This window comes from Mastigoproctus giganteus, chromosome 8 (assembly GCF_048544385.1).
Source record: "Mastigoproctus giganteus isolate SK-2022 chromosome 8, ASM4854438v1, whole genome shotgun sequence".
In the NCBI taxonomy this organism is placed as follows: domain Eukaryota; kingdom Metazoa; phylum Arthropoda; class Arachnida; order Uropygi; family Thelyphonidae; genus Mastigoproctus; species Mastigoproctus giganteus.
The window spans coordinates 42008454-42025501 of record NC_143582.1 but is presented as its reverse complement, the minus strand read 5'-3'; the positions used below and the strand labels follow the sequence as shown (position 1 = coordinate 42025501).

General features: G+C 38.9%; 1 protein-coding gene across 4 annotated transcripts in view; it reads left to right on the top strand.

Moving 5' to 3' along the window:
• LOC150081484 (calcium/calmodulin-dependent protein kinase type II delta chain-like) overlaps positions 1–17048 on the top strand; it is a 645695-nt gene that overhangs the window by 59601 nt on the left and 569046 nt on the right. For all 4 annotated transcript variants that reach the window (XM_090379918.1, XM_090379916.1, XM_090379917.1 and 1 more), the window contains exon 3: positions 10069–10128. In XM_090379918.1, coding sequence (XP_090236044.1) covers positions 10069–10128 — 60 coding nt within the window. The remainder of the gene's footprint in view (positions 1–10068; positions 10129–17048) is intronic.

Below are 17048 nucleotides of genomic sequence, written 5' to 3'. Positions count from 1 at the left end.
AAAAATGGCAGCTGTGCTTTAATCCAACAAAGTGTAAGGTATTACACCTGGGAAACAGTAATCCCAAAATAACTTATTCACTTGGTGAAGTTCAACTAAACCCAGTACTGGAGGAAAGGGACTTGGGTGTTACGATACGGTCAGACATGAAATTCTCTGAGCATTGTAAACAGGTTGCAAGGAAGGCCCATGGTGTCCTATCGATGATCTATCGAACTTTTGCAAGTAGAGATAGGGACGTGATAATCCCATTATATAAGGGATTATCACGTCATGTTAGACCACACTTGGAATACTGTGTTCAAGTATGGAGACCGCACCTAAAGAAAGACATCGAGCTTCTTGAAAGGGTGCAAAGAAGGGTAACTCGCCTGGTGAGATCGGCAAAAGGGCGTCCTTATGAAGAAAGACTTCGAATATGTGGGTTGCAGAGTTTGGAAACTAGACACCTTAGAGGAGATTTGATTGAGGTGTTTAAGGCTCTGAGAGGCATCAGTAAAATGAATGAGGACGAAATTTTCAAGATTATAAATGATGCTAGAACTAGGGGACATAAATTCAAGTTACGGGGGGAAATGTTTAGATTGGACTGCAGGAAGTTTTATTTTAGCCAGCGAGTTATAAATTACTGGAATAAGTTGCCTTCATGGGTGGTAGAGGCCGACAGTTTGGGGAAATTCAAAGGTCATCTGGATAGTACTTTCGGGTAAGGGAAGCGCATAGGATGATAGGATTAATTTCCTTTTTATTTCATTTTATTATTTATTTTTTTTTTATTTATTAATTATTATTATTTAGTTATTTATTTTATTTATTTTTTGTTTTTATCATTGTTTTGTTCGGATTTTTTTTTTTTTTTTTGGCTGGTGCAGCATAAGCCATAGGCTTTCTTGCACCATACGGCCGTTACTAATACTAATACTAACATCAAAAAATGCCCAGGACTAGACATGGTGGAATATGCTTTCATCATTGCACTACATAAAATTAAACCTGAGCTCCTGCTACTGTTATACAACAAATGTCTCTCTCACTCTTGTTTCCCACAAATCTGGAAGACTGTACTACTCCATCTCATTACCAAGCCCAATAAACCAATTACAGAGCCGAGATCCTTCAGACTTATAGCACTTCTGGCCAACTTGGGAAAAATCCTAGAACAGTGAATAGCCCTGCGCATTACAAATCTGTTTCTTTCTCGGAATCTGATTTCACCTGCATTATTTTGGATTTACCCAAGGTAGTCTTGTGAGGAGGCCCTCTTAGACCTGGTCCTGCATCTGGAGATGTCCAATTACAAGTATGAAATGGCCTTGTTCATTGATTTTTAGGGGGCTTTTGAAATGTGTGGTGGGAACGCACCCTGGAATGCCTCAGATCGGCAGAATGCCCTCACGATCTCTATTGGCTAATTCAAAGCTACTTTTCAGAGCGATCGATCATCGTAAAATCTAAATACCAGAAGATCCACAGGCCTATTTACCGAGTGTGTCCACAGGGGTTGGTTCTGGGACCCCTGGTCTGGACTATGGTGCTTCAAAACTGGCTACACAAATCATTTGAACATACTAAAGTCATTGCATTTGCCGATGATTTGACTGTCACCTCAGGTCATTCAAGATCTGTCCTTGAAATGAGAGCGCAGAAAGTTTGTTGGTTGCCATCCAGGAGGGTGGCAACCAACAAACTTTATATTAATCCTACCAAAACAAAAATGATGATTTTCAAAACCAAGCTTGACATAAGAAGGGCCCACCAGGTCAAAATTAATGGTATCCAGCTCCCCCTGGTTGTGCAGGCTAGGGTCTTGGGCATGATCATAGACCACAGGCTGTCATTCCTACCTCACCTACAACACCTTCGTGAAAAAACCAGGAAGTTTACAGCCTCCATCATCAGAATTTCAAGAAATGAGTGGGGCCTGTCCAGGCAGACCCTGCTCCTCTATTATAAAGTGGTATTCCTTCCCATAGTCTTATTCACTGCCGGAGCTTGATTCCACAGAGTGGTAACTGTCAAAATGAAGCAAAAACTCAACTCAATCCGGAGGGCAATGCTACTAGCAACATATTGCATCTGCCAAATGGTGTCCACTGCAGCAATCCAGGTTATTGCAGGGACTCTGCCATTAGACTTTTATGTAATATTTAGAGGATTGTGCTTCAGTCTCAAAAAAGGAATACCTACCTCCATCATAGATATAGACGTATCACTGATGAAGATAAAAGGGAGAAAGCTTGATGCTTTAGCGAGCTAATAAATGTCTGGCAAACAAGGTGGGACAATTGAATTGTTGGCACTGTAACCAGAAATTTCCAACCGGATGTGTCCTTTGTGATGAAGAAGGTTAGCTCATGGTTTACAATTAGTCTGGAAACATCGTATCTTATTACTGGGCATGGGTCCCTTAACGAAAAACTCCACCAGCTAGGTCTGTTAAATACTGACCTCTGTTTCTGTGGAGCAAAAGAAAACTGGCAACATCTTCTCCACGAATGTGCCTGCTTTGAAAACATTAGGAATGAGCTGCGAAATGAAGTCCCATTCTTCAGCGTAAATCAAGTTGACCAACTTGTTTTGATCCTCACATCACTTGTCTGCATTCCAGCTTTTGCAGCTGCTGTCTTTGCCAGAAGGAAAGATATGCTTACAACTAATGTGGTAGCAACATAACCTCAAGCACTATTCAAAGATCAACCTATTGACCTTTTCAGGCATATTATTATTCTATTTTATTTTTATTTTTTTATTTTTCCCCCCCTTTCCTCACCTTTTTGTGTTTTTTTTTTCTTCCTTTTTTTTTGTTGTTGTTGTCCCTCTGGAATGGGCCCCCAGAGGATCCTGGTCCACCTGCTGGCAACACCAGGTGGGTCAGAGTCTCTTTTGAGACAGTACGTGATATGCTGCGACTGGCCCACCTTCCCATGGTGTGGACGAGTACCCAGAATCATCTGTCCAGGTTACTGATGCTTCTGGGTAGCCAAGCAGCCAGAATAGAATAACACACACACACACACACACACACACACACACACACAATACACATAATACACACAAACCTACACCAACACATTTCTGGCCCTTTACAGTTGATTCTGTTTTTCACAGAGACATGAGGCAGAGCTGAACGAATGTTCCAGGTGCCGCCCTTTACATGTACACATCCACACATGTCCACCCCTTGCACCCTCGGGATGGCCTGCTCCTGGCCATCCTGGTCTCGGCACATTATAGCCTTAGTTGCTAATGCGCCAATAAAATCCAAACAAACTGACCAACCAAAAAGCCTCAATATCTTGACCAGCTGGTTCTCCTTCAGCCTCGAATCTTCCTTTCTCATTACCGGACATAGTTCTCTAAATGAGAAACTGCATACACTGGGACTCACTGACATTCCCTACTGCTTTTGCAGACAAAGTGAAAGTTGGAAACACTTTCTTCTGGAGTATGTACATTACAACAACATCAGAAACCGTCTCCAGAATAAGATTCAGGACTTCCCATCAGCAGATCTGCATCAATTGATATGTACCCAGAACAACCTCGAAGTCTTCCAGACCTTCCAGACTTTGCAGCTGAGGTATTTGCCTGGAGGAGGAGGAGGAGGACACTGATTGCCAATCACTGGCATGGAAATCCCGATCATTAACAATTCCACTGCCAACTGAAAGTCACCTTTTCTACTGACTGTTATTTCAGTGCAATTTTTTCCCCCCTCTAACCTGTGTTCTGTACTGTTTCTGGGTCCTGCCCTGGAACTAGGAGCAGCCTTGGCTCACTTTTTCTTCTTTCTCACTGTGTGCAGGATAACCACTCTCCCATTTTTTTTTTTTTTTTTTTTTTTTTACTCTCTCTCTGCTGACACCCTGACTTACATCTTCCTCTTCACTGTAGCCACAGTGTGGGATTAAAATTGTTTATTTATTATTTAATTATTATTATTTATTTTTTTTTTTTCATTTACTTAGTTTAATTTTTTTTTTTTTTTAACTCGCTCTGTTCTGACACCTGGGATTTGGGCTGTTACTGGTGCCAGACAGCTCTTTCTTTTTTTTTTTTTTCATACAGGGAATTTATTTATTTATTTTATTTTATTTATTTTTTATTTAATTTAATTTTATTTTTTTTATTTAATTTTATTTTCATTTATTTATTTTATTTTCTTTTTCACCACGGGGAATTATTATTATTATTATTTACTTATTTATTTTTGATTTTTGCACCACGGGAATTTTTTTTTTTTGTGTTTATTTGTTTATTTTATTTATTTTTCCCTCTCTGGAGTGGGCCCGCCTTTCGGCAACATCAGGTGGTTCAGAGTCTCGTATTGAGACAGTACGTGCTCCATTAGTACTGGCCCACCTTCCCGTGGTGTGGACGAGTACCCAGAATCATCTGTCCCGGTGACTGATGCTTCTGGGTAGCCAAGAGGCCAGAACAGAACAACAGAACACACACATAATACACACAAACCTACGTCACACACATCTGGCCCATTTAGCATTAGCATTAGTAGAGGCATTTGATGCAAGAAAGCAAGCTTATGCAGCATCAGCCAAAAAAAAAAAAAAAAAAAAACCCACTTCCACTTCACCCCTCTGTTCGTTCAAAATACCTGTCCAGCTGAGCCTTAAACTTATTTAGGCTATCAACCTCCACCACAAGGGATGGAAGTCTGTTCCACCAACCAACCACCCGCTGGCTAAAGACAAATTTCCGCACGTCTATCCTACATCTGTCTTTCCTCAATTTGAATTTATGCCCTCTCAGGTGATTATTCTGAGCTAGAGGAAGAATCCCATCAGCATTGAGCATGCTTAAACCATTCAAGGCTTTATACACCTCTATCAGATCACCTCGCTGGTGCCTAGTCTCCAGACACTGTAATTTGCAAAACTTAAGCCTTTCTTCGTAAGAGCACCCCTTTGTTCCATTCACTAATCTTGTTGCCCTTCTTTGTACTCGTTCCAGCAGCTCTACATCCTTCTTGAAATGAGGCCTCCAGACCTGTATACAGTACTCTAGGTGTGGCCTGACCATCGCCTTATACAATGGAATAATCACCTCCTTATCCCAGCTGGAAAAATTCCTGTATATCATTGACAATACTCCTTGAGCTACTCTTGCAGCCCGTCTGCACTGCTCAGAGAACTTCATATCTGCCTGCACAACCACCCCCAAGTCCCTTTCATTCTCTACCACTGTCAGTGTTGTACCACAGAGTTGATACGTTGCTCTGGGGTTGCTGTTTCCCATGTGTAGTACTTTACATTTGTCAATGTTAAACTTCATTTGCCACCTCTCAGCCCATCTGCTCAACCTTTCCAGATCCTGTTGCAGCAGCATAGTGTCAGTAGTGTCCTTGACAACCCTGCCAACCTTTGTATCGTCTGCAAACTTGGACATTAATCCCGATATACCATCATCAATATCATTTATAAATACAGAAAACAATAATGGACCCAACACTGAGCCCTGAGGGACTCCACTAATAACATCAGTCCACGATGAGCAGTGTCCATTGATTACCACTCTCTGTCTTCTCCCCCTCAACCACCCCTTTATCCATAGCAGCAATTTGCCTCCAATGTCACACTGCTCCAATTTGTGTAGCAGTCTTCCATGTGCAACAGTATCAAAAGCCTTTCTAAGATCCAAGTATATAATATCAAAGTTATTCCCTGCATCCAGTTCTTTTGTGACTGCATCATAGTATCCAATCAAGTTGGTCAGGCAAGACTTCCCCTTAACAAAACCATGCTGTGTCTGAGCTATAACTGAAGTCTTGTCTAAATGATCCTGCAGTGCGTCTTTAACCAGTGCCTCCATTAATTTTCCTGGAACAGAAGTTAAGCTCACAGGTCTATAATTACTTGTGTCAGCCTTTGATCCTCCTTTGTTAATTGGGGTCACATTTGCACATTTCCAGTCTATGGATACCTCCCCTGAGTCCAAGGAAGCTCTCATAATTATGGCTAAGGGTTTGCTTACTTCCTTTGCTGCCTCCTTTAATATAACTGGATAGATCCCATCCACCCCGGGTGCCTTTCTTGTGTTTATCTTCAACAGTTTCTCCTCCACTTTACTCCCAGTTATTTCAAGATTCTGTAACTTACTGCTAGAGTTGAATACACCTCTGGCATTCCCCGCGCTGAATAACTCCTCATGTGTGAATGTCGATGCAAAATATTCATTTAGTTTGTTAGCCACCTGAGCAGGATCATCAACACTTGACCCATCAATATCAAGTGGACCAATCTGATTCATCGCTTTCCTTCTAGAGTTTACATAAGTAAAGAACTCTTTGCTGTTTTTCTTTGCATCCCTTGCCAAGGATTTCTCGTAATCTGCCTTCGCCTGCCTACCTCCTTTGTAACTTGGTTGCATATCAACTTGTATCTATCATAGGCTTCTGTGTCATGTGTTAATTTGTAAGTATCCCATGCATTTTTCTTCTCTGCCATATGCCTCATTAGTTCATCTGACATCCATTTTGGCCTAAACCTTGAACAATATTTCTTAGTTGGTATGTAAAGCCTAGTAGCTTCCAAGATAAGTTCTTTGAATGCTTCCCATTTTGAATTTGCTGTTGGTAACATCATCAGTTGGTCCCACTGTATAGAATTTAAATACTGTCTCAGTCCATCGTAGTCGCCTTTACGGAAGCAATAACCCTTCCCTTTACCCCTAATGGTAGTTACCTCTTTGAGTAAATCCCACTTCAGCACACTGTGATCACTGCCACCTAGTGGTTCATTTATCTGCAGATTCTTAATGCATGAAGAATCACTGCTGATAATCAAATCAAGAGTATTACTCCCTCTAGTTGCCTCCCGAACATGCTGATGTAGAAAACATTTGTAGTGATACTGATCTTCACAGAGATACGAGGCGGAGATGAACTCACGTTGTAGGAGCGGCCCTTTACAACAACACACGTCCACATGACCAGCTGGCTCCATGGAACCAGAAAAGTAAAGCCAGCTAGAGTTTGGAAATTAAAATCGCCAAGGAAAATTATCTCACCATTAGGAAAGTTGAGCTGGAGAAAGTCACATTCAAAGAAAGGAATTCAGAGTTCTGATTGATTAGTGGAGTTGGGAGGATGATAGAGGCAACAGATAAATTTGACAGAGTGGGATACAAAGATTCAAGCCAGAAAAAATCATAAAGAAGAAATTACAAATTAATAAGTCTTTGAATGCCAGAGTGGACATATTTACAAATATCATGTTTGAAGTGAAAGGAATTGTAGTGTAAATAATAAGGACAGCTGCAATGAGCTGAAATGAAATGAGTGAGGCTTGGCACACTGTAGCTGGAAATGAGCATCATTGAGATTGGAACTAAGATGTAGATTTGTGAAATGAATGAGGAAGTTATTGGGGGATTTAGATCTTTTTACAGGTAAATTTATCCTATTAGTTTGACTATTCATGATGCATTCAGTAGATAAAGTAAAAATATTGGGGGGAGACATGTATGAAGAAATAAAATTTTTGAATATGGTGTACACACAGCAAGAATATACCCAGCTCCTCAACATAATGTGGCTTTGACAATGCAGCCCTCACACACACACATACTTACTACTCAAACTCCCTGCAGTCTGTAGCAGAATAGAGGCAGAGAGATTATACTCTAGCTGAACCAGATGCCTCCGAGAGAGTTAATAAATAGGTTTGTTCTATGGACTATCTAGTAGTTGGCTTGCAAAAACATTTAGTACCCTCGAAATGTAAAGAAGATTAGATCTCACCATGAAGCCTATAATAATCTGTAAAGATATCAGTCATACTGCTTAATGTAAAAGATAGGGTTTGCTGGAGCTTCTCTGGAGATTAAACCTGAGTTTCACCACTACATTATACTATACTTTCACCACTACATTATACTATACTTTCACCACACATTATATTACATATATTACAGTGCATTATTTGTTTAATTGAAGTATTTTAAAAATAACAAGGTTCATTTTTAAGATAAAATATGTTATTGTATATTTGAAATTAGTCATTTGTTAAGTTACTAAAATTAAATTTCATATATCTTTCTTTGGAGAATGATAGAGATATAATTTGGTATTTTTGAATCAGCAGATCAATTTTCTTTATATTCTGCAATTTTGCTCCAGAGGTAAAAAAAAAGAAAAAATTTGTTGGCCAGTTTTATAAATAATTGAAATTTATAACAATGTATAAATTAACATGGTATGATCAACTTATGATGTTTAACTTAAAAAACTCTATCAAGTAATACTTGAATGGTATTAATGGCTTCTTTCAAGAAGCCATTAATACCATTCAAGTATTACTTGGTAGAGTAATTAAAATAACCCAATTTAAAGAAAACTAAGAAATATGAAGCTACTGAAAAAAAAAAAAAATAAAAATAAAATATATATATATATATATATACACAGTTGTGCCCCTGTATCCACTGATTCAGTTACCCACAGTAACAAAAGCCTCAGGCTTCCTTGCACCACATAGCTAATGATAATAATAATAATGAAAACCATGGAAAGAAAAATTAAAAACATAACACCTATCACGTGTCCAATGCGATGCTTCCCTTTATTTTTTACAATTTCGTGTATGGTTTGGTCACCAACATTATAATGGTCCTTTAGAGATTTAATGGATGCACCGTTTTCAAACTTTTGAATAATTTCAAGTTTTTGTTTAATTTGAAAACTCTTGCGTTTGCGTATCATTTTCACGATTTCTAAACAAAAAAAAAAAAAACCAAATAGTTACTATAAAAAAAAAATTCCAACATCCCTGACATAAATAATGAAACAAAATTTGTCCTTTTGCAGTGCAATGGAACACAACAATTGACGCGATGCACTAAATCAAACTAAACATTTGGTCTTTTTTTTTTTTTTTTTTGTTTTGAGCGGTAGGTGTGAAGACAGCGGGGATTCCAAGATAATAGGTACACTGATCTCCCATTGACGACTTATAGCGCTGGTTCTTGTTGCTTATTTACGACTTGCAAAATATATGTTTATACCTATTCTAGTTATTACTTGAATTTTATGATTTCTGGTTGATTATTTTATTTTTTTTTTAATTTGGAGTCTTGAAGTGTACCGGTTAATCGAGAGTCTGCTGTACTTTATTATTACCATATTTAATGTTGATAATGTATTAATGTGTGTTTCATCTATCAATTAAACTTTATTATACATATGTATGTAGAAGAAAATCACATTATATATGGGGTCAGCAGGTGTTCGATTATTTCCCGGTTTCAGCCATCCATGGTAGGCCTTGGAACGTATCCTCAGCGACGATATATGTGCAAGAAAAGAAGAGACATCACATGATCAACTTATAACTGTAGTTCCTATAACTTCCTTTTGTATTAATTTTCTATTAGTAGGTCTTAGTGTTCACTTGTGATGTAGGTAGAGTAGCATATTCCTAGTGCTATTTTGCATAACATTGTGCTTTATCCTTTTAAGTTTCCATGCCAATGTGCTTCCCTGAATGGGTATTTTTTTTTTTTTTTTTTTTCTCATTTTTCTTTCGCATTTTTATAGTTTTCTGTAAATATGGTTATTTCACTTAATTGGTTTCTGGTAGTTGTTAGCACCTCTTAAGTACCACTTGTTTCAGTTAGCAGTAGTCTTCATAGTTTCTGTGGAAGTGTTTTAATTTAGACATAATTTAGTTGATATTCATATAACTTTTAATAGTTAAGATCATGATTTAAAAAGTGGATGGATTAACGAGCTCTTAACCACTTCCTCATTATTGTAAATATTGTGTCAGAATCAAGATTGTAAATATTGGTTCTTTTTTGGAGAATGATCACAGAATATATTTTGTTTTGCTGTAGTTAATAATGACCTTCCTACAGTTACTGAAGCTTATTGGTTATTGAAGCCACTGCTCATTTTATAATACTCAATATGATGGTTGAGTGTTTTTTTATTAGCTTTGCTTACTATAGTTTCTTTCATAATCTGATTACACTTTTTTACCCATTTAACTATAATTTGTTGTTAGAATGATACAGACCAAAACCTAACACATTTATCTTTTTTATTTTTAGACTTCCAGAAACTGGAACGTGAAGCAAGGATCTGTCGTAAATTAAATCATCCTAATATAGGTGAGAAATTTCTTTGTTTTGTTTTTGCTTTTGTAATTATTTTGGTACTACCTGCATAAATATGCATGGGTGGTTAAAAAAAAAAAAAAAAATATGTTTCATATTTTTATAAAGTATCAAAAATAGATATTCAAAGAAAGCTGCTTAAATATACAAGGTGTGACCAGAAAATTCAGGGACTGAACTGATATTTTAGAAATAATTAGATTTACTGGCTATTCAGATGGATCTCTATTTAAAGGAGTCTTGTTGACATGGTATACACCAATTAAAATATTTCTGCAACTTCTGGAAACAATTCTTTTGGAATTGCTCTTATTGCCTCAATCATTGCAAACCAGTGACCTTTCGAGGGCTTTAAGTTTGGGAAACAAAAAAATCATAGGGAGCTAAATTAGTGAGTATGGCAGATGAGAGGCTTACAAATAGTGCTTTGCAAGAAAAATTTTTGAATGGAAAGCACCTTGTGTGCAAGGAGATTGTCGTGAGGCAAGTGCTAATTCCCTGAAACTCACTTTTACAGTTGTTTTTTCTGAACAACATTGTGCAATTGCTGTAGAACTGTTTTGTAGTATTCTCAGTCCACTGTTTCACCATGCAGGACAAATTCATAACGAACAATACCCTGTAAGTCAAAAAATACAGTAAGCATGATTTTCCCATTTGATTGAGTTTTTTTTGTTTTTGGACCTTGGAAGACAGTTAAAGGGACTCGGTCATAGCCATACATGCATGTTTTTTCTGGGTCATTGCCATACACTCATGATTCGTCACTAGTAATGATGGAAGAAACAAAGTGTGGATCAGGCAGCATATTAATCAAGATCTGACAAGCAAGAACTTGCTGCTTTCTCTGATTGTCAGTGATGATATGAGAAACAGATTTGTCTGATTCTGAAATCGTGTGTTAAAATTTATTGGTATGTCCCATAAGAAATACCAGTTTCACTAGTAACTCTGCAGATAGTTAAACATTGATCACTCCTAATTAGATCAAGAACACAAGTGAGCGAATCATTTCCTTTTGAAGTTGAAAGGCAGCCAGAGCAAGGATCATTTTTAATGCACCAGCAGCTCTCCTTAAATTTCATGAAAGACCCAAAAGTTTACAAGTGATGCGTAATATCTTTTCCAAAAGCTATTTTTAACATTTCGTATTTCTGTTGCACCTTTGTCTAATATGAACAAAATGTGATGAAATTTGCTATTTAGTTTGTTTGTTTGTTATTTGGTTTTTAGGAGCATTAACAACTAAGGCTATGTTGCTCCAGGGATATTCGGTGGTCATTCCCTGACCTTTCCACATCTTCCGTATTTGGTGGTCACGGGCTCGAACCCCGGTCTAATCAAGAAGTGTGTGCTACGACTGCTGCTCCTGTACACCTGTCTATGGAGGCACCTTGCTATTTAGTAAGGTCACTCATTTTAAAATGCAGTGAAAAATAAAACACCTTCTGTTCAACACACAGATTTGGACTGACTGCAAATAAATGGATGATTTATGTGTTAATATGTCTATATGAGTCACCAAACATGTTACAGTAAGTCACAATATGCTGTACTTGACAAACTGAATAGTAGTTTGCATCTACATTCACACATGAAGAATTTTTTTGGGATGGGCTGTCACAAGTATGTCAAATTCTAACAGGGATCTGAATGATTTTATGAACTGAGAAGAAAATGGAAGAGAAATTGTTGAAGCTAAATGTAAAAAAGGTACCTGGGGTAGATGGGATCTAACCAGTTAGCTTAAGGGAGAGAGCAAAAGAGGTAAGCATTCCTTTAGCCATGATTATGAGAGTATCCTTGTGTTCAGGGAAGGTCCCTATGGAATGAAAATATGCAAATGGTATCCCCAATTCACAAAGAGGAGATCAAAGGGTGACATGAGTAATTACAGACCTTTTAGCTTTACTTCTGTTCTAGGATAAATAATGAGGTCACTGTTTAAAGAAGTGATACAGGACCATCTAGACAGGTGTGCAGTTATATTGCAATCATTTCATGGATTTGCTAAAGGGTGGTCTTGACTGTTCACTCTGATTGGATACTGACACAATAACAAAGGAACTGGGTGCAAAAAATAATTTTGACATTGTGTACTTTTATTTCAGAAAACTTTTGATACATAAAAGACTTCTATACAAATTAGAGTAGTGTGGCATTAAGATCAAGTTACTGCTATGGATAAAGGGATGATTGAGTGTGAGAAGACAGAGAGTGGTTATCAATATTCAAGTAGCTCTGTTTGGACTAATTTAGTTAGTGGAGCCCCCATAATTTAGTGTTGGGCCTGCTGTTGTTTGCAATATTTATTAATGATATTGATGAAGGCACATCAGACTTAATGTCTAAATTTGTACATCATACAAAGGTTGGCAGGTGATTAATGACAGTAATCAAGGTATGCTACTGCAACTGTGGTATAAGAACCAATCCTTGGGGATCCAACTTCTGATGTTACAGCAATATGAAGAATATCAATCATTCACAGCTCTCTATCTCTTACCCTGCAGCCACCCTGTGATCTTTCTTAGAATCTTACCCACAATCTTAACATGTTCCAGCTTATACAATAACTTCTCATGAGGGATTGAGTCAAGTGCCTTGCTAAAATTGCCGACCGGGCTAGCCGAGTGGGTAAAGTACCTGCCCGGCAACCCAAAGGTCGCGGGTTCGATTTCCGCCTCGGGCTTGGATCAAAGTACTGCAAAAACCTTGGGAGGTGCAATATGGCCACAGAAGCCGATGCGCCAACAACTACCAAATCAAAATCAAACTTGCTAAAATTCAAATAAACTATGCCAAAATTATTCCCTACATCTAACTTGAGTAACTATGTCAAAATAGTTAACTAGGTTAGTCAAACATTAGTTTTCTTTAACAGAACCCTCATTGTTTGTCCTTCAGATTGCCATTTATATTTAAATATCCCTGGATTGTCCTCTTAATCACTGCCTCCAAGATTTTTCCTACCACAGAAGCCAGACTAACTGGTCTGCAGTTACTGAGAGTTCACTCTTAAACTGCTTTTATGTATTGGCAATATTTTATTGATTCTTCAATCTAAAGGAATCTTTCCCTCAAAAGGGATGATACCCTCCTAATTAACCTCACTTGTTCAATGGACTCTGGCTGCTACTCTAAAAATTACTGGGTATATGCCATCTACTCCAGGAGCCTTACTTGCCTTTGGCTCGAAAGTTTTTCTAATAAACAGTAATATATAAATTGCTAATTTCACATGTCTCGGCCTCACTTGCACAGTCTCTGCTCATGAGAATGGTCTTTTGTCAGTAAAGATCAATGTGAATTACCTGTTTAGTTCATTAGTTTCGTTATCTGAGACTTTCCCACACTCATTTACATAAAGGTTTGATCTGATTCATTTTTCTTCTTTTTATTTACATACATGAAGACTTTTTGTTCTCTTAGCCAGGGCTTTCTCATACTCAGCCTTTGCTGCCCTAACCTTTTCAAGTGTACTATTTCATATCAACTTGTAGCTATTGTAGGCTTCAGTATACATTTCATTGCTCTATAACTTTGCCATGGCATTTTTTTCTGCTCTATTAGACTGGCTAGTTCTGTATTCATCCATCTTGGCATCCTCCTCATGTGTATTGCTTTGAAAGTGTAAAATATTTCTAATGTATTTATTGAGCTGGTTATCCTTCCACTCATGTTACTACTGTGTTTCACAGGAAATTTTTGCAGCCCACTATACTTGCCAGTAATGGCAAAGAGATTACTGTACATTGGATTACGTGCATATGCAAATGCATGTAATCCAATTTAAATTCCTTCCTCTTGTTTGGCCATTTTAATTATCAGTGCATATAACAGGAATGGTCGTAGCAACACTATATACTTTGTTAATTTGATCAGTTTTTGGGCATTAAACTCGGAACCATGATTTCTATTATTGAAAACAGTAATTTAGTAACATGTCAATGTGGTTTTCTTTAATTGCCATCAGTGTAGATGATATGTCCTTTCAGTGTGTAACATTCAAGGGACGTACTTTCATCTACATCGATTGTTCAGTTTTGCTATAAAAAGATTTACAGAATTGGCAGTTGGTACTTTTGTTCAAAAGTTGTCTGGAAGACTCATTTTAGGAAGCTGTGCATCTTTTGGAATAGGGGTGCAGAGATGGGTAACCAGATTAGTCAAGAACACAAACGGGTTCTCTCATACCACAAAAGACTTCGATTCTGTAAATTGCAGTGCTTGGAAACCAGGAACTTGTGATGGGAACCTGATCAAATTGTTTAGGGCTTTAAATGGATTGAATGGTCTTAATGATGATGGTATTCTCTTTCTCAGATTAATGCACACAAGAGGACAAACTCAAATCGAAAAAGGTTGGCTAGAAGATAGCTATGCAAAATGTTGCTTTCAGCCAGTGAGTAATTGATTGCTGGAACCAATTACCATTTTGTGTTGTGGAAGTGTGGCAGTTTGAATAAATTTAAGGAAGAATTAGATATATTATTAGACCGGATAGACATAGGATGTGGGTAGGATTTTTTTTTTGCTGATGCTGTATAAGCTTGCTTCTTGCATCATTTGTCAGTACTACTACTACTAATAATAATAAAATGACAAAAATGATTTTGAATGAAATACTTATGGAAGTACAATCACAGAAAAGATTTTACTATGGATAGCAGTGGCGGTATAGGTATATTTGGGTCTAACGTCTCCTGGGATTTCTCTCATCTCCGCATATGTACACTGTATCGGACAAGCCAGGGATTTAAAAAAAAGTATATGGGTCATGTGGTATTTAGCATATTGTGCCTTTCATCCGGTCTGTTAGCCACCGGGCCCCTAATGGGACCTGACGTTACCATACCTCGCCACGGGGAGGCCGGCCGGGTGTTTAAATTTGGACGCGTAGGGCTGAAAATGCTGTGAAAGTCAACAGTAAAAGGGGGTGTGAAGACTGGAGGGAAGAAAAGGAAGTATGGGGCCGATAGAGAGGATGGCCCCGCGATTGCAGTGGAGCAGGCCCGTGCTCCACCAGAGGGAAGATATTTGGGGAAGGAAAGGAGTGGGGGCAAAGCTCCCTCTCCCCACGGGAAGGGAAAGAAAGCACCGTTCAAGAGAGAAACAGTGTATGTTGAGTCATATGACAACCTTAGATGTCCTTTAGTCCAGGTGCCCAACAGGGCAAGATGGGGTTCTTCTGGTCTTCTATGGTGTCTTTGAACAAATTGAGTCAGAGTCTTAGTTGTGTTTCCATTACTCTGGGCCATTGAGGGATGGCTGTTGTCTCGTGATTTGTGAACTTTTGGAATACCTCCACTCAAGGGGAGGGTAGGGTCCGTTGTCTTGTGAACAGATTTTGCGCAAAAAGTGTGAATGCTTTGTAGGTCTCTTCCTCTTGTAGAACGATGTCCTCTTGGTTTCGAAGAAGCAAGTGAATCTTGGTGTATAGTTGACATCTGAGGTCCTCGTATTGGTCACACTCGTATACCAGGTGCTCCCAGGACTCCTCCTGTCCACAGGAGCACCGTGTAGTAGCTGCGATTCCAAAGTCATATAGCCTCTTTCTAAACGAGTCATGTCCGGTCAATAGGTAGGTAGTTTTGAGTCCGGGCGAAAACCAGGCTGGGGAGAGTGGATAAACTTGTCCTACATCTGGTATAAACTTCTTAGTAATGGAGCCTTTGTTAGTGAGGTTCCAGCGATTTTGCCATAGTGATTTCACGTGTTGCAAAATCCGTCTGTTCTCCACGGTTTTGGAGTTTCTTGGGTCTGTGGTGAATCCTATATGAGAGACTATTTTTCTTTTGGAATGTTGGTACAGCAACCCCCAGCACGCAATCTCAGGGAAGGCATCCTGCCAGGACCTGGAGCGCATGGGTGCCCACAGTGCAGCAAGCTCTTGTCATTACGAGCAATATCGATCGGTGTGTCATCTCCAGTTTTTTCTTGTTGACAGCTGTGCTAGTCTTTGTGTACCAGGCCCCAGCTGCATAGGCTAGTGCTGGGATAAAGAATGCCTTATAGAGGACGCCAAGGGCCCTCTTCTTCAGGCACCAATCTTTCCTAGTGACTCTGGTCAGTAGGCTCGCATATCTTCTTATTTTTGTTCTCAGGTAGCAGAGATGTGGTGTGAAGCTAAGGTTTCTGTCAAGTATCACTCCGAGGTATTTTATTTCTGTTAGCAACTTTATGGTTTTCCCGTTTATCTTAATCTGCGGTGGTCTTCTAGGGTCAAGGAATCCTTTGAGAAGTATTGAACTTGTTTTTTCTGAGGAGATAGTAAGGAGATTTGTACTAGCCCAATTTTGCAAGTCGCTAGTGGCCCGGTTTGCTATGGTCTCCAGTCGTGCCCGGCTGTCAGCCTGCAGCATCAGAACCAGGTCATCCGCATATGCCTGGGTTTTAACATTTGGAATATCCAAATTAAGGAACTCGTCTAGGACCAGGTTCCACAAGAGCGGCCCCAGGACAGAACCCTGAGGGCAGCCCCTGTGGACCGGCCTAGAAACAGAGGCGTATGGAGTGGTAACAGTGATTCGTCTGTTTTCAAGATAGGATTTGAGGCATCGATATAAGTCTCCTGTGATATGAGCCTTCCGGAGCCTGGCCAGAACAGCAGGCCACCAGAGAGAATCAAAGGCTCCTGCGAAGTCAATCGATGTTAGGAGGAAGTATTTTGTGTTGCAGTTTTTAGCTGTTTCAATAATATTTTCCAGAGCCTCTACAGCCGAGCGCCCCTTCCTAAAGCCATATTGATTAGGCGACGTGAGGTTTGATTCTTGGAAGTGGTTCTCGATTCTTTGGTAGAAAAGGTGCTCGAAGAGCTTGCTGAAGATTGACAGCAAGGCGATTGGCCTATACGACCCTGGCATTCCTTGTGGCTTCGTCGGGTTTTTTAAAATAAGTTTTATTCGTGCAGT